A 14,810-nucleotide genomic window follows, 5' to 3' on the forward strand; every position below is an offset into this window, starting at 1 on the left:
CAAACAGACGAGGCGCACGTCAATGAATGGAAACACTGTGGAAGAAGTGGCTGAACGCTTTGGGAAAAAAATTAAGATTACAACGATAATTAGATTTGCAATGTGTCTTTTAAAAGCTGAGATCACGCTGCACATTTTAATGATGTCCTGGGGCATCGACGAATTTAAAAAGGACTGAAGTCTGTTAATAATGAAGTCTACTGATAGATAGATGGCACATTGGATCAGTGAGAGGGGTCGAATCAAGTGAGTAAATTAATTATTATGAGCAAAATCCGCTATGTTCTTTGTGAGCAGCTAGCAATGTAGATTCACATTTGCCAAAACGGTAAAGGAAAAAAGTAAACAAGAGACCCATCTATTGAACATAGTGCGCTCTATTGTACATTTGAAAAGCTCAATGGGCTTATTATTATAGAACGCAGCAAAAATCCCCAACATGTGCAGTTTTATCACCAAACATAGGTTAATAATTTCATCCCAGTGAATTGGGGAGATTTAAATTGTATTTGGGCAAATATAATTTGATACAGATGTTTTTTATACACTTGATGGTTTGATTAGCGTGTGTATTATTTAAATAGCCTTGTTTTCCACATCGTTCTCAAACATTGGCATGTCCTGTAGGTCTCATCACAGTATTACGTCGAGGTAAACAGCAGTTTTCTTGTCATATACAACCAAAGCACTTGTTTTCTTCTAAACCTGAAAGTATAACATTGTGACCCGAAGCTGGCGCCAATATCCATTTAATGTCATCCTGGCTCTTATTTCTCTTACTTTAGCCTGCCGTCATCGAGCTGGACCCAGAGAGGAATCAAAAATGACTTCCGCAAATGACTGGTGAGTGTTTAACAGTCAGAGGCATATCCTGAAGCTACTCTCCTCCTCTGTCACTATGAAGCCAGGGACAAAGCTGCAGGTCAACTCCACCACACTGCCCTTGAGAATGTGGAAATAAACTATGGACTGCAATGGAAAAGTGGAACCTGCGGCTCTTTTTAATTACAAATGTCCTAAAGCATTACAGACCGAGCTTCAGCCGCAGAGCACAGAGCTGCTGCCAAACACTAAACAGTCCGCACTTGTTTTAGTTTAACGCTGGCTTTTAGTGCGTTAGGTCCAAAGGAAAAGCACTTTGCTGAGATTTTGACACTGTCAGACATTCACCAGCCCCAGATGTGATGAGGCTTTGACATGTGAGTTTGAATTCAGGACGTCCCGCATGTGTTTGGTATTACGTCCTCCAGGGGGGGCTGTCTCACTTCCGGGGCAGCAGCGCAGCAAGCCGTTGTTTCTTAATGGGGAGGAAGTGTATCTCCTGTGAGCTGACCTTCTTCAGTTTGATAGCTCTGTTTTTCTGGGTCTTTTTGAGAGGGTCATTAGGGTCGCGCTGTTCCCCTTGGGGCACCGGTTGCACCCCGTAGAGCTGCTGCAGGGACGTGCCCTGGGCAGCATCCCGTTTAATGGAGAAGTTCTTGGTGGAGACTCCTGAAAGGCCTTTAATCTTCCCACACAAAATGGCAGGGATAGCATCCTTCACCGAAACTATGACCTTGGCTGTCTGAGAGGCACTGACGATCTCAAGGTTCCCTGTCCCGCCAAGAGAGGCGTCCTGTCCTAGAGCGCTGGACCCTGGGGTGCTATCCACCACCCACTTGTGCTGTCGGCTGAACTCCACTGAGGCCAGGCTGCCCAAGAGTTTAGAGTCCAGTCTCTGGGAGCACTCCACCCCCACAGACAGAGCCGCACCCCCGCTGTCCTGGGACACCTTTCCTCTCCCACCAGGCACAGACAGGTCCAGCACACTGTCCTGCTGTGGCACACTGGGGAACTCCTGTTTGGGCTGAATGGGACATGTTCTGACTGAGAGGTCCAGCACCTGTCCCTCTTCCGGAGCAGAGGACACAGTGTGAGGGAGGTGGGCTCCTGAGGGCAGCGGGGCAGAGGTAGTGTCCTGTAAACTCGTCTGAGTACTTTTGCTCACAGTGCAAACAGATTTTGTCAGGTTCCCCTTGGAGTCCTCAGAGGGAATCGGGACAGGGATGGGCAGTGGGACAGGCAGAGGCACAGGCAGAGGCATGATAACCGGGTATGGGACAAGAAGTGTGGCCGGAGGGACCAGGGGGGTGAGAGGGGAGGTGTATGGAGGAGGAGGGGCAGAGAAGAAGGGAGAGCCTGGAGACTGACACCCGGGCGTCCCGTTCTGAGATGGGAACAGGTCCTGCAAGATGGCGGCGAAGGCGGGATTCTGCAGCAGAGACATGAGGTTGGTGTCAGGAGCCTGTCCCGCAGTCTTCTGCTCCCCTGCAGGGGACAGGGTGAAGGGGAGAGCGCCCTGACACAGGACACTGCTTTGAAGGGGCATAGGCGCGCAGCCGGGGCTCTGAGGGAGCACAGAGGCGCCCATGTGCTGCAGCTGCTCCAGGACCAGGGGCAGAGACATGGGATTCTGGCTGGTGATGAGGTACGGGGCGGCCCCCACCTGTCCTAGAGGTGCCCCTCCGTTCATCTGCAGGTGAATAGGAAGCATCAGAGAGCTGTCTCCTAAACACACCGGGTGCAGCACTGTGGTGGCCACCTTAAGGGCCACTCCTCCGGGGCCCTCTGCACTGGGACCCACCACTGAGGGGCCCTCAGGCAGATTAGAGACCCCTGTCTTTAGGTTGGACACTGCCTCCTCACAGGCCTCTGGGGCAGTGCTCTCTATTTTAGCAGCAGTCTGTTCCTGTCCCGTCTCAGTGCTGGCCTCTGTCTGCGTCTGGGCCATGTTTCCTGTGGCTCCGTCACTGGTCTCCATCTTTGCCCCTCTGTCACCGCTGACTGTTTCAGGGACGTCCCGTAATCATCACTACTCTGCACCGTCCTGCAACACACAATGGAAATGATAAATACTGATTCACCAACAATCTTCCCAATGATAAAAGCAAAGACATCAAACCCACATTTGGAAAGTTCCCATGTGTTTTCTTCTATGTAGATTCTATAATGACACTAAATCATGCTTTCATTGTTCTACAGCTCGTTTTCCTCCTGATTACAGACAAGCGCTTTGATCGGAGGCCCCTCCTCCGACTGAAGAGCCCAGCTGAAGAAGTTAAGCCTGGACTGATTAGCCCTGAGCAGCTGAGGAGGGGGAGGGTGCCTTTCATTTACCAAAACATATTGGACTCGTATCAGTTCATCTGCGTGACCTTTATGCTCATTGTGTTTCAATACACGACACCATCTACACGCATGTACAATCCCGACCCCGTCCACCGCCCGCCCTGATACAGAGTCCCAAAGGAGCGAGGTATAACGCCTCAGTGTCTGCGGCGCTGATCATTCACAACCAGACATGATGATCTTTAACAAACAAACACGTGTTGGGAAGAGAATGACTATTTCTTTTGTTTTGTGGGCATGTATCTTTGCGGATGATTAATATATTTTATTACTCAAGCTGTGGCATTTGGGCTTCATCTGCTCAATCTTTTACATTATTCATTTAGATAAGAGATAGTGTTTCGTTTATGTTTTTGTAATGCATTTCAATTGGATATTTTTTCCGGTTTAGAGGGTTTGGGTTTACGCCTTGTTTAGGAAGAATTTACTCCTTTATATTATTCATCCTTACTTTTTTAGGTGACAGTATTTTTGCCTTGCGTGTGCTTCCCGATGTGAGTTGTCCCTGATGCTGGAGTGGGACACAGCCGGGGCGAACCCTGGCTCTAATCTGGATAAGTCTAAACATAACATTAAAGACTCCGAGACCTTTTGAGCGCAAAACCCAATTAAAGCCACACATGCATTTCCAATTTCTGAGCACGGGCGTGACACTTTCCTCTTCTTCATGTGGTGTTGGGTTCCCTGCGCCCTGTATACCCCCGGGCTGCTCACATACTACACTCTCCCATACAGATGACATTGTAATAGGCGTCTGATGGATTACATGGAGAGACGCCAGACCATAGGATGCTAACTATGTCGCCATTTCAGCACATGGGATCTATAGCCAGGGTTAGTAAGAAGAGCTGTTTCCTCTTTGGTCAATATCAATATCAGGTGGAAAGCGTTTGTAGAAGTACGTACTGGTGCTACAATCGTTATAGTACTCAAACAGAAGCCAAATTATCCCATGAACTGAAATGATACTACTGCTTTTCTTCCAATATTATTCTCTCTAACTACTAGGAAACCACATTGGCACAACTACTTCTAAAACTACTGCTACCAATTAGTATTACAACTACTGATGATGAAGATATTTGGATTTATGCTTTAGTAATGCATTTATGTTATGTGGTTTTGTTATTAACACATTGAGTGCCGCGCTGTTTTGGGGATTTAGCCAACAATCCAGACCATTTGACAGGTTTGAAAGGGGAGAATCTAAGCTTTTCGTAGGGGAAAACAGTTTAATTCTACGTGCCTCAGTTCCTGAGAAATCTAAGCTAAACAGAGGCTAGTTTTGATCAAAATCACAGATTTTTTTCTAGAAGCAGAGATAACAGGGGTTTTATGCAACACTCTCCTTTATGATTAACTCCTCTCTCCAACTCTCTCCAACTCTCTCCTCCTCTCGTTATGGAAAGAGGCAAATGCCTAAATATCTCTGTTTCAACACTGTTGACATGTTTTCTCAGATTGAAGACTTTAACAGGATGTTTCTCAGTCGTGATTGGACCGATTTTGACCATTTCAAAACGTATTAAAAAATTATAAAATCTTGACTGTTTCGATCTGTCTATCTACGCTACTCCACGCCCCCTCAGACAAAAATAAAAGCAAAAGAAACGCAATAATATATATACAATGTTTTTGATCGTCATTTATTTCACTTCTGTTCATCACAGAGCTACCAAAATCACACATAAGGTGTATTAGAGTGACTAATTTCGCAAAAAAAAAGAAGATTTTCCCGTTAAAACATGCTCTACACCCAGTTTAGACAAATATTGTACAAGTAAGATGTATTTTAGACCCTTTTTAGACTTTTCTTCACAAATACTTGGTGGTACTTGTGAAAAGCTGAAAGTGAAAAAAGTGAAAAGTGCCTGACCAATAGGAGAAATGAATGGGGAAATGTGGACTGTCACAGGAATCATTCAAACAATTTTCATGGTCATATGTCGCTCAGCCTTAATATGAATAATACAAGAATCAAATAGGTTTCAGTCTTACGCTTCTATAGAGGTCTTAACTACAGGATAAACAGGTTTATACACAATAAGACGGCATATTTGGTTTGTTGCATCGTATAATACCCAATTTAGATTTTGATGCTACTCCTTTTACGATTCACAGCCATTCCAAACCCCACAGTGATTCTAAAAATAAGCGTCTATAGCCGTGAGGCGGATGTGCTCGGGCCCTGTCGTCCCAAACTGGAGTCAGCTGTAGTAAATGGGCCGCAAAGTGCAGTGTCAGTCTGAGTGATGGCCCTGCAGAGATGATGCATAGACAAGTTTAATGGAGCAGACACAGCTTTGTGCTCATGAAGATCATCTGGAAAGGCTGGGAAAGTCCATGTTTTACGCAAATTAAAACCTCGCTTGTGCATAGGCATTTACCAGTCTCTGTATTTCTCGATATTACTGTGTACAGGGGCTTGAGCAGATCGAATGTTTTACAATCTTGAAAACACTATGGCACCAAAAGAAAGGTTCTAAGCCGTACTCACTTTAAACACAGTAAAAGCCCAGTCGGGAGAAGCTTTTAGAGAGTGCTAGAGAATGACTGAAAAAGCATTTGTTTGACAGGTTAGTTCTTTTCATTTCACCAAAACATAGTCACAGAATTATATATTGTACCTAGTTATTTATGGGTTGACTCTTTGGTGATAAAGCTTCATACAGGGCAGTGTGTCCACGGAGAAGTTTATCAGATTTGTTTAAAGTTAAAACATGTAGCTTAAACAACATGGTAGGCTACATGTTTAAATAAAAAATACAATAAATAGTAGCCTAGCATATTCCCAGTGTCACTGTTTCCCATTAATAGAGGACATGGGTGAAAGTATAATAATAAGTAGGTCTGAGTAAATGTTTAGCCAAAATCCAAATGACATTTCATTCCAACATTGCATTTGGTCTTTTTAATATTTTTCTAATAAAAAGGATTGTTTGTTTCATCCTGGTGTGTGAGATGTGTCCCAGGCATAAGCATAAGACATTCCAATAATGGAGCAATTTGCAAACTTTACCACATTTGAGCCTTTCTATTGATTTTTAACGTCGAAATAAATATCGGCAAATATCGGATATCGGCCACAGCAGCGAGGCAAATATCGGATATCGATATCGGCAGCAAATTTTCATATCAAACCATCCCTATATTTTACCTCCTTAATGGACATGGGGAGAAGACTTGTCTTACGAAGGGGTAAGTACATGCCATGACAGTCACCGTGCAACCATACTGTACTATAAGGGCCATACTTCGGGTATAGAGTTCACGTTTAAAGGTGCACTAAGCAACTTTTTATGTAAACAAAAAAAGTTGATATTAATGTGTATTTTACCTTTCAGTGACCCAGCGGATGCTTGGGTGGTTAGCATAGCTCCAGTATCCATTGTTTTTCAGGTTTTCACTGTTGATTGAACCGCATCCATGGCTACATATACATTCCATTTCAAAAACCTACCGGAAATCCTAAAAAAACCTGAAATACAGAGCCGGTTCTTCCTATACGCAAACTACGCAAGGTGCGTAGGGCCCCCGCAGCCGCAAGGGCCCCGCATCTCAGTCAAACAACAGTGTTTTTTCACTGATTAATCAACACGTTGTTAGGGGGACAGGCTCTTCCAGTGCGTACTCACTCTCCGCCTACTTTTGCCACATATAACACCAAAATGGAGCAGTCTGCTGAAGTGAATGAGCAGGAGAGACATACCGCCTTCCCCCGTCACTTTCAAAGCGCGAGTGCTCGTCCGCTCGTGTCCCCGCTAGGCTGGCTGTCTCCCGGTGCTCGCTTCGCCGACCTGCTCCTCCGCGGCTGCACGTCACCCGTGTCCCGAGCGCTGCTCTCATGTTTTCTCTGCGCGGTCTCTGGGCTGCAATGGCCACACTCTCATTTAAACTCTCTTCTTATTGTGTCTGGTGAGTCTAGAGTATCAGGACAGTAGTTTGGCGAGTAGACGAGAGTAAAAAGCCGTTCTCCGTGGCCTTTTTGTGTAAAAGTGGAGTTGAATCCACAGGGTTCTCATGATCACAGTAACATACAGTAACTCTGGTTCTCTGAATGTGCACAGTCTATAACGAGTTGGGCGACTCACAGACTAATTCTCAGTGGTCAGACAGAAATAACCGTCAGGTGCAGGTTTCAGTTAGTTTTAAATCAGCGGTTGCCAAATTGTGGGTCAGGGACCAGAGGTGAGAGAATGACACAATTTGCTATTTACCATTTTAAAAAGTGGGGGAATTAGACTAGTAGTCGTCCTAAATACCAGTCTAACAGTGGTTTAGTGGTTAGTGGTTGTCACACACGGGGGCAGGGCCTCAATTGAGGTCTGTATGTTCCACTTCTGCCCTGCACTACTGCACAGTGGAACTGTTTTTGACCGTAAATGGATTCGCTCTTCGTCGAATAGCCATGGGACGCGCACTGTAGGGCCCCCGTGTGGATTTTTGCTTAGGGCCCCAGAAGGGCCAGCACCGGCTCTGCTGAAATAAAATTGATCCTGAAGCATCAAAGGAACCATTGGGAACCACCCATGCAGCCACTGGGTCACTGACCACACTAATCTGAACTATGCATAGTGCAGCTTTAAGGCCAACTTTTTTCCCCCTCCAACTTTTCTTCATAATAAAGAAGGATCATGTGTTCTTGGTTCTTTATAGTAGAGGTAGTTTTCATCATAAACATCCATTATTACAAACAACCTGGTGCAGACGATGACACAAACAACCTTTCGCGACTATGGCAAACTCTTGTACGACTGAGTAAATCTCCTCCCATCAAACAGTAAAGCAATTCTGAAAAATACCCCACCATGCTGTATGCCCTTTAAATATTGTAGAAATGCAGTGCTTTTCTACACTGCGTCTTTAAAAGCGCTACTATCCCCTTGGTCTGAGGCCACCGTTTTGGGGACATTCCGGGAAGTTCGAGACGAGACATTTCCTGCTTGATAACGCGGTCATGAGGTCCGTGACTCCATAAAGAGGTCTTTCTTGGTCGAGCAGTTTCCCCCGTCACTATCAGTAATGGTTTAGCCCAAAAGTGACCGCAGAGGCAGAATACTATACGGCTCTGTCCATTGGTATTAGACTATGGGTGTAAGGAGGCTCAGTTTGGGTCTGGAATACTTTAGTCCGTGTAGTTTTTGATCCAGGCTAAGATTTCCCCTGTTTTGGCCCTTCTTAGTTTAGTTTAGTCTTGAGGTACACAAAGTTTGACCACCTTTTTTGTTTCTTACTTTATCCTGTAGTTAGCTAGTTTTGTGAATCAAAACACTTGTGTCAAGAAATGTCCAGCTGTCTTGATTCACTGTTTATAGTTTTAAGTGTTAGTACAATTTATCAACGAGACTCCGCCATAATCCCCTAGTAATGGGAAACACTGGGTCGTCTGGCGTACGTCGGGGCCTTGGATCAGGTGACTGGATGATGCTAATCACAGCCACCACAGTGACATGAAGAGGGGCCGGCTCGCTGCACCTCCTCCTCCTCCTCTTTACCCAAATCATGTGAGGCCAAAGTCAAGCGCAACACAAAATCAAAGGGGAAGTTTAACCCGAGACAATCACACAGCAAGCTCTTTCTGGGCTCTTACAACCCAATAATAAGCAGGATTTAAATAGTTTATATGAAGGTAGAAGTAGCAAAGAGTCATGGTTAAAGGAGATCCAGTTAATGTTGATATTTTTTGTGGCAGATATTGAGAGATTAGAAATGTTTTTTGCCCAAATCATATTATACTATACAAGATATAAAGTCATTGTCCATATAAACGGAGCAGATTTTCTGGCATCACCCAAATAAAAAAAAGCGTCAAAATAACGACAAAAGAAGTGACAAAAACTATTTGAAAATGAGCCAACAATAACATGACAACAAGAGCAGTGAAAAAGCGTCAAACATGCGATGAAAACAAAAAGCCGCAAAAGAGCAAAAAAAAGGCGATGAAAACCAGGATGAAAATGCAAGAAAAAATGTCCGAAACCGTGGATGGAAACCGCGCCGGGCAAGCCACAAAAAGTGCCAACAGCACAGCGACAAAGCGAGAAAAAGATCAGTTTAGATATGTATTAGCTTTCCAATGAGGCACTGGCCCATAGGCTGTAAGAAGCTTTTAGATTTGGGTGAAGCCGAACTGGTGAAAATATGCTCGGTTAAAGGAACAGGCCACTGTTTTTACACACTGAGATATGTTCTTGCCTGAGCTTAGACGAGTTGATGCGTACCTGTCTGGTCTTTGTGTGTGCCCTCAGTCAGGCACAAAGACCAAAGATGTTGTTAGCATTTGGCCTCTCCCAATGTATTCCTATAGCTCCAAACGGAGGTGAAGTTAGAGGCTACCACGCTCTTCCACGGGCACAAAGACCAGACAGGTGCGCATCAACTCGTCTAAGCTCAGGACATATCTCAGTATGTAAAAACGGTGGCCTGTTCCTTTAAGGCGAGGGTTAAGAGGTTAATTAGTGAAAATAACATCTAAGTAAATGACTTTTTGGCATCGGCTACAGCCCTGTTTCAACACAATGTAACCACATCGAGTGCATTATATGACACAAAACAATGCAAATCAAGCTGCACATTCGCTTTCGTCACCCTGAACACACACAAACATATAGAGTTTCATATTAGCCTACACTTTCAGTAAGTAAATAAAGTAATCGTTTTCTCTCGGCCTCACCACTCTCTCCTGCGTGCAGATGGTGAGTACCAGTGCGATGTTTTATCTCACACTCAGCCTTGTCTTGTTTTCACAGACGCAAGGTCAAAAACAAGCTGTATCTGGACCCATAGACACTTCCAACTCTTTCGTGATTGAACTCGGTCTAGTCACGGTTTAGTCATGCCTGTGTTGCCCTTTTTTCCATCTGTACGGACAACAATGTGTTCATCTAGCTCCGGTTTACTCCAAATCAAGTCTTTTTTTTATATAGTATCCATGCTGCGAGTTTGGTTGTTTGTCATATTGTGCAGAAAAAAAAGACCAACAGGCTTCAATCCCTCATTTCCTTTTCGGCCAAACAATAATCTCTATATCGCTGTGAAGATTGCAGCCTTTGAGGGGAAATAGCGGCGGATTCTTGTGGTTTTCTCTAAGCGTTTGGTCATGTTGAAGGCATGTGCCAAACAAACCTGCCCATTCTGAACAGCAATCGAAAAAGCGAAAAAGAGGGAAGGAAAAGTACAACAACTTTAATTTCATCACTGAGAATCGAGAGGGACAGCTACTGCGAAGGGCCTTTCACTAAAACGACCTCCTTTGCCGTAACTGCTCCTTCCTTGTTACTACAACATACAAATACTCACTATAAATGAAGCTAACTATGGATGGTGCAACAAACATGGCTGATTTTACACATATTGAGCATTTTATGAGGCGTGATCTCACCTTTAATCTACCGCAATTAGTATATGAACAGAATAATCTCTCAATCCGACGTCAGATATCTTTTTTTCCCCCAGGTTAACAAACAAGTAAAAGATTTGCTTCTGTAAAAAAAAAAAGCTACAATAAGACTCAGCTCTCTGGTAACTTAGCATCATCTGTAAGAGGTTTGTGCACAACACCAGCAGTAATGGCTAATTAAGTAAATAGTCATGAAGAGCCCGAGCAGAGGGAGCCAAACCGAACCCTCTCCTGTCCCTTCTCACTAATGACTTCCACATTTCCATTTGCCTCGTTCGTGTGCGCCGCGCCAACTTGGAAAGAGCGAAAACAACAGCGCCAAGAAACAGCTGACTGCATTGTCCCTTATAGATCCCATAACCAAGCAGCGACGTGATTTCCCCCTTTGACGCCCGTCGTTTTCACTCCAAACTGAACCCTCAATGTCGAAGAGGAATTATAAACACATTTTACAGCTCGTGATCAACGCTCATTTGGCTTTTGTTGCCATTTTGTGACATCATCTATAAGACAATGGAATTTCCTTTGTTGTAAGTGTAAAGAGATGGATTTATAGAGTAGTGTGAGATTGGGCGAAGTGCTGTAGTTTGTAAATATCTACTGGGGTTGAACAATTAAAAAGCATCACATTTTTCTGATAGTGTAAGATTTGCGATTTAACCTTTAGCCTTATCAATCAAGCTCATTGTCTCAGCTTTACCCAAATCTAAAAGCTTCTCTACTTGAGAGTTTACAGCCTATAGGCCATAGTAACACCTCAATTGAAAGCGAAGACCACACTAGAAAAAAATACATCTTATTTTGAGAAGGTTTGGACTCATCTTGAAATAAGACTGCCTTTTGAACTAGACTGATTTTTCTTCACTTTTTTTGTCTTATTTTAAGCGAATTAATGCTTCTTCTATCGGCAATCTCATTCAAGATGAGTCAAAACCTACTCAAAATCAGCATTAAAAGTCTTATTTCAAGCCATTGTTCTAAGATAAGATGGCATTTTTTCCAGTGCAATGAAAAAACATCTAATATGTCGTCACTTTTTCATTGTTTTTTTGGTGCTATTTCACACCCTTTTCTCGCGTTGTGTCACGTTTATGCTGTGCTTTTGTTGCCTATTTTGTTCCTTTTTCATCACTTTTTCATTGCATATTCTGTTGCTCTTTTTGTTGTGTTGTTGCTGCTTTTCTTTATCACTTTTTTGTCGCATGTTTTGTTGCATTTTTGTCACTCTTTCACTGCTTTTTCTGCTGCGTTTTTATCTTCATTTACGTCACATTTTTGTTGCTATTTTTACGCTTTTTGCAAGAAGCTTTTAGATTTGGTTAAAGTCGAACTGGAGAAAACGTGCTCGGGGGTTAAGAGGTTAACACAAAGAACACAAGGATGTCAACCTCAAAGATAATACAAGCATGACACAATTTCACTGGGAAATAAATCAAGATCAGAAGCAGCGTGACAGCCTCAGTGTGTCTATCAGTGATATTAGTAACTAGACACCAATGATTTCCTTATGTGGCCAGCAGTAAGTAACATTTTAGTGGAACACACCACATTCTCTCTCCTTCTTTGACAACAGCCCACCCATTACACAAATTTACCTCCCATTCATTGCGTAATCCTTCTGTCGTGTTGCCATCTCTGAGTAAATCCGATAAATTCACAGTTTTCCACCGGGAAGACAAAAGCAGAGGGGATGCAAACGGAGCACGTCTGATAATCAAAAGGTCACCAGCCTCCACACCCCTCCGCTGCAGTCGCTCCGATAGCCAATTACATCTCATTACAGACGCACTGGCTCATCACCGGGCTGGACGTCCTGACAGAGGGGCACAAGCTGCTCCCAACATCAAGAGCCCGAATCAAGGCTTTATTCAACCAGCTGTCCCCCCGCGCTCCGCTCACCGCCACAGGGGGAGGCGCATTGATGAATAATTCACATTTCTAGGGTCAATACAATTAGAATAATGACTGGTTTAAGCAAAAGAGGAGAAATGGTGCATTGCGAGCTACATTTTGGGATTTACACAAAGCCAGTCTAAATTTGACAACATTAGGCTGAATTGAATTGAAGCAGTGTGCCTACTCTTTGTGCTGGTCCTAAGCATGGATAAATTGTTAAGTTTGAAATAGCTTGTTTATCCTTAGTTTTTTGGGACTTACTAGGCCTTATAGGATTGCTTTTATCATTTTGTGCCCTAAGCTCAGTGCTTAATTTGATCCCTCGTTTGGGGGAACTCATTCCCCCAATTCTCAGTTTTTCAGGGTAAAGGATCCGGGAAATATTCAGGTGGATCCGGCAAAAAATGTATCTGATACAATGGCGTTTAATGAGAGTGTTCCGGCAAATGTTTTGGCCTGTTCCCCCAGTCCATCACATCAGACATAAAGTGTTCCTGAAAATACTCATTTACAAATTAAGCACTGCCAAAGCTTAAGCCTATATAGGTCTAAAACGGTCCACTTTCTCACCCCAGTGTCATGTGTGCTATTGTCACTGATGCTCAAAGATTCTACAAACGGATATATCAGGCTGTGACGCTCCTTTGTTGTAAATACATAGATAGCCTGCTATTATAACGTTCCTGTTGTTGCCTCCTCTTTGACAAACAGAGAGGCCTGTGCATTCACAAGAAACTGCGCAGCTCACGGTACCTGCCTGCTGTTCGGACCCCCCGCTGCGCCGCTGCCCGGTTCACATGAGGTGAAACCACTGGCTCCTCTTGGTCCTTTTTTATCCGTGACATTTGTCCTTCCCCGGTGCGCCCCGAGGTCTCCAAACCTCCACAGACAGACGGACAGACCACAGCGGCGCACTGGGAGCACTGTCGCGGCTGTCTATAACCCCGGGTTCGCCACGAAAAGAAGCGCTCGGTGCCATTACGCGCGTCCTCCTCGGCATCTCCAGCGCACGATATTAACCGCGCGGTTGCCAAATACGCGCAAATACATACTGAAGGTGGCCATTGTGTAAGACCGCGCTCAACAATGTTTAATGTGTGTCCTGTGCGCGCTTGACAGACGGTATGTGCGCGCATCATTGGCCAAGCAGCTTTTCATGCTAGCTGTTTATTATTACAATAGGCTCGTGGTGGAAATATGAATTGGCTGGAGGTGGTTCGTGCCAAACAGCCAGCGAAACACAGTCCACGTGTGGGCATTTAAATGTACAAGCTCGCGAGTAAAAGACCGATTGGCTCAAGCCGTTTCATCTCTCTTCCTTTTAATCAGATTTCGGGGCATGTAATTTACTCTCGTTCGTACACAGACACAGAAAACCGCTCACCTCACGTAGACTCTCGCATCGGCAGCACCTCTGAAGACGTTGGCGTTGATGACGAACGGAATCCCCGGTGCCGTGTTTTAATAAATGTACAAGCCTGTTATTTCTGTGCTCATTGCGGTTCCGTCGCGGTGACTCCAGACTGTGGCTGCTGCGCACGCATCCGCCTCCCGGCCCTCCCCCTCCTCCTCCTCCTCCTCCTCCTCCTCCTCCTCCTCCTCCTCCTCCATCACAGGGAGAGATGTGTTGACGCAAGAAGGGGATAAAATTGGCTCAGATAATTGAGTTTAGAGCGAGCTTTGGAGAAATGTCTGGACGCGTAATGCAGCCTTTAGCAAATGTGGTAAAACGAGTCTCACTGTGCCAAGCAAGCAAACGAATAACAAATCCTGATCTTTGGAGACATTTTGACTGCTTTTGTATCTTATAAGAGAAAATAAGACTCAAACACAAACAATAAGACACGCGCAGACACTTTTGACTTCAAAAAATGTCACGAACTGAATGGGTACATGGGCCAATTCCTAACATGATTGTGTGCTGGGGGGCGTGCTCGCAGTGGGACTGTCCCGGAAAGAGGACGGTCCCTTGGGTTCCTGTATCAGTCCCTACCAGCCTCGGGCCCTGCCTCCGGCTCCTGGGCCTCTTCGATATTGTCCCGCTGGGAGGCAGTTTAATGCTTTATAATGAGACTTACCGCGCTCCCCGGTGGCCTGGTGGGGGCGCTGCTGCTTTTGGTGCGGTCCCTGCTCCATCTCTTACTATTAGTCACAGGTGCAGTTAAAGCTATTCCCACATAGGCTCTTACTTCAACTTTCAGTGTCTGTTGAAAACATTGCATTTTTTACTGTCACAAAAATGTCTTCCAGATGTGACTGTCCTCTCTATCCAGTGTAGTGTTCAGATCAAGTCCAGATTTCCCCGACTCAGTGAATGCATCAAACTCAGTGTAAGAAACTCAGGGCA

At 44.6% G+C, this 14,810-nt stretch overlaps 1 protein-coding gene across 1 annotated transcript; it reads right to left on the reverse strand.

The window, feature by feature from the left end:
* Positions 1–341: 341 nt before the first annotated feature.
* On the reverse strand, positions 342–14,008 carry rai2 (retinoic acid induced 2). Its single transcript, XM_079574769.1, has 2 exons — positions 13,848–14,008; positions 342–2,866 (listed from the first exon to the last, which is right to left on the reverse strand). Exon 2 carries the CDS (start codon positions 2,798–2,800, stop codon positions 1,262–1,264), a length of 1,539 nt encoding a protein of 512 aa, XP_079430895.1. The 5' UTR covers positions 2,801–2,866; positions 13,848–14,008; the 3' UTR covers positions 342–1,261.
* Positions 14,009–14,810: the final 802 nt, after the last annotated feature.

This window comes from Gobius niger (assembly GCF_951799975.1).
Source record: "Gobius niger genome assembly, chromosome: 17".
In the NCBI taxonomy this organism is placed as follows: Eukaryota; Metazoa; Chordata; class Actinopteri; order Gobiiformes; family Gobiidae; genus Gobius; species Gobius niger.

Excerpts from the sequence above, each read along its gene's own strand:
- rai2 (XM_079574769.1), bottom strand. The coding sequence starts at position 2,800 with ATGGAGACCAGTGACGGAGCCACAGGAAACATGGCCCAGACGCAGACA.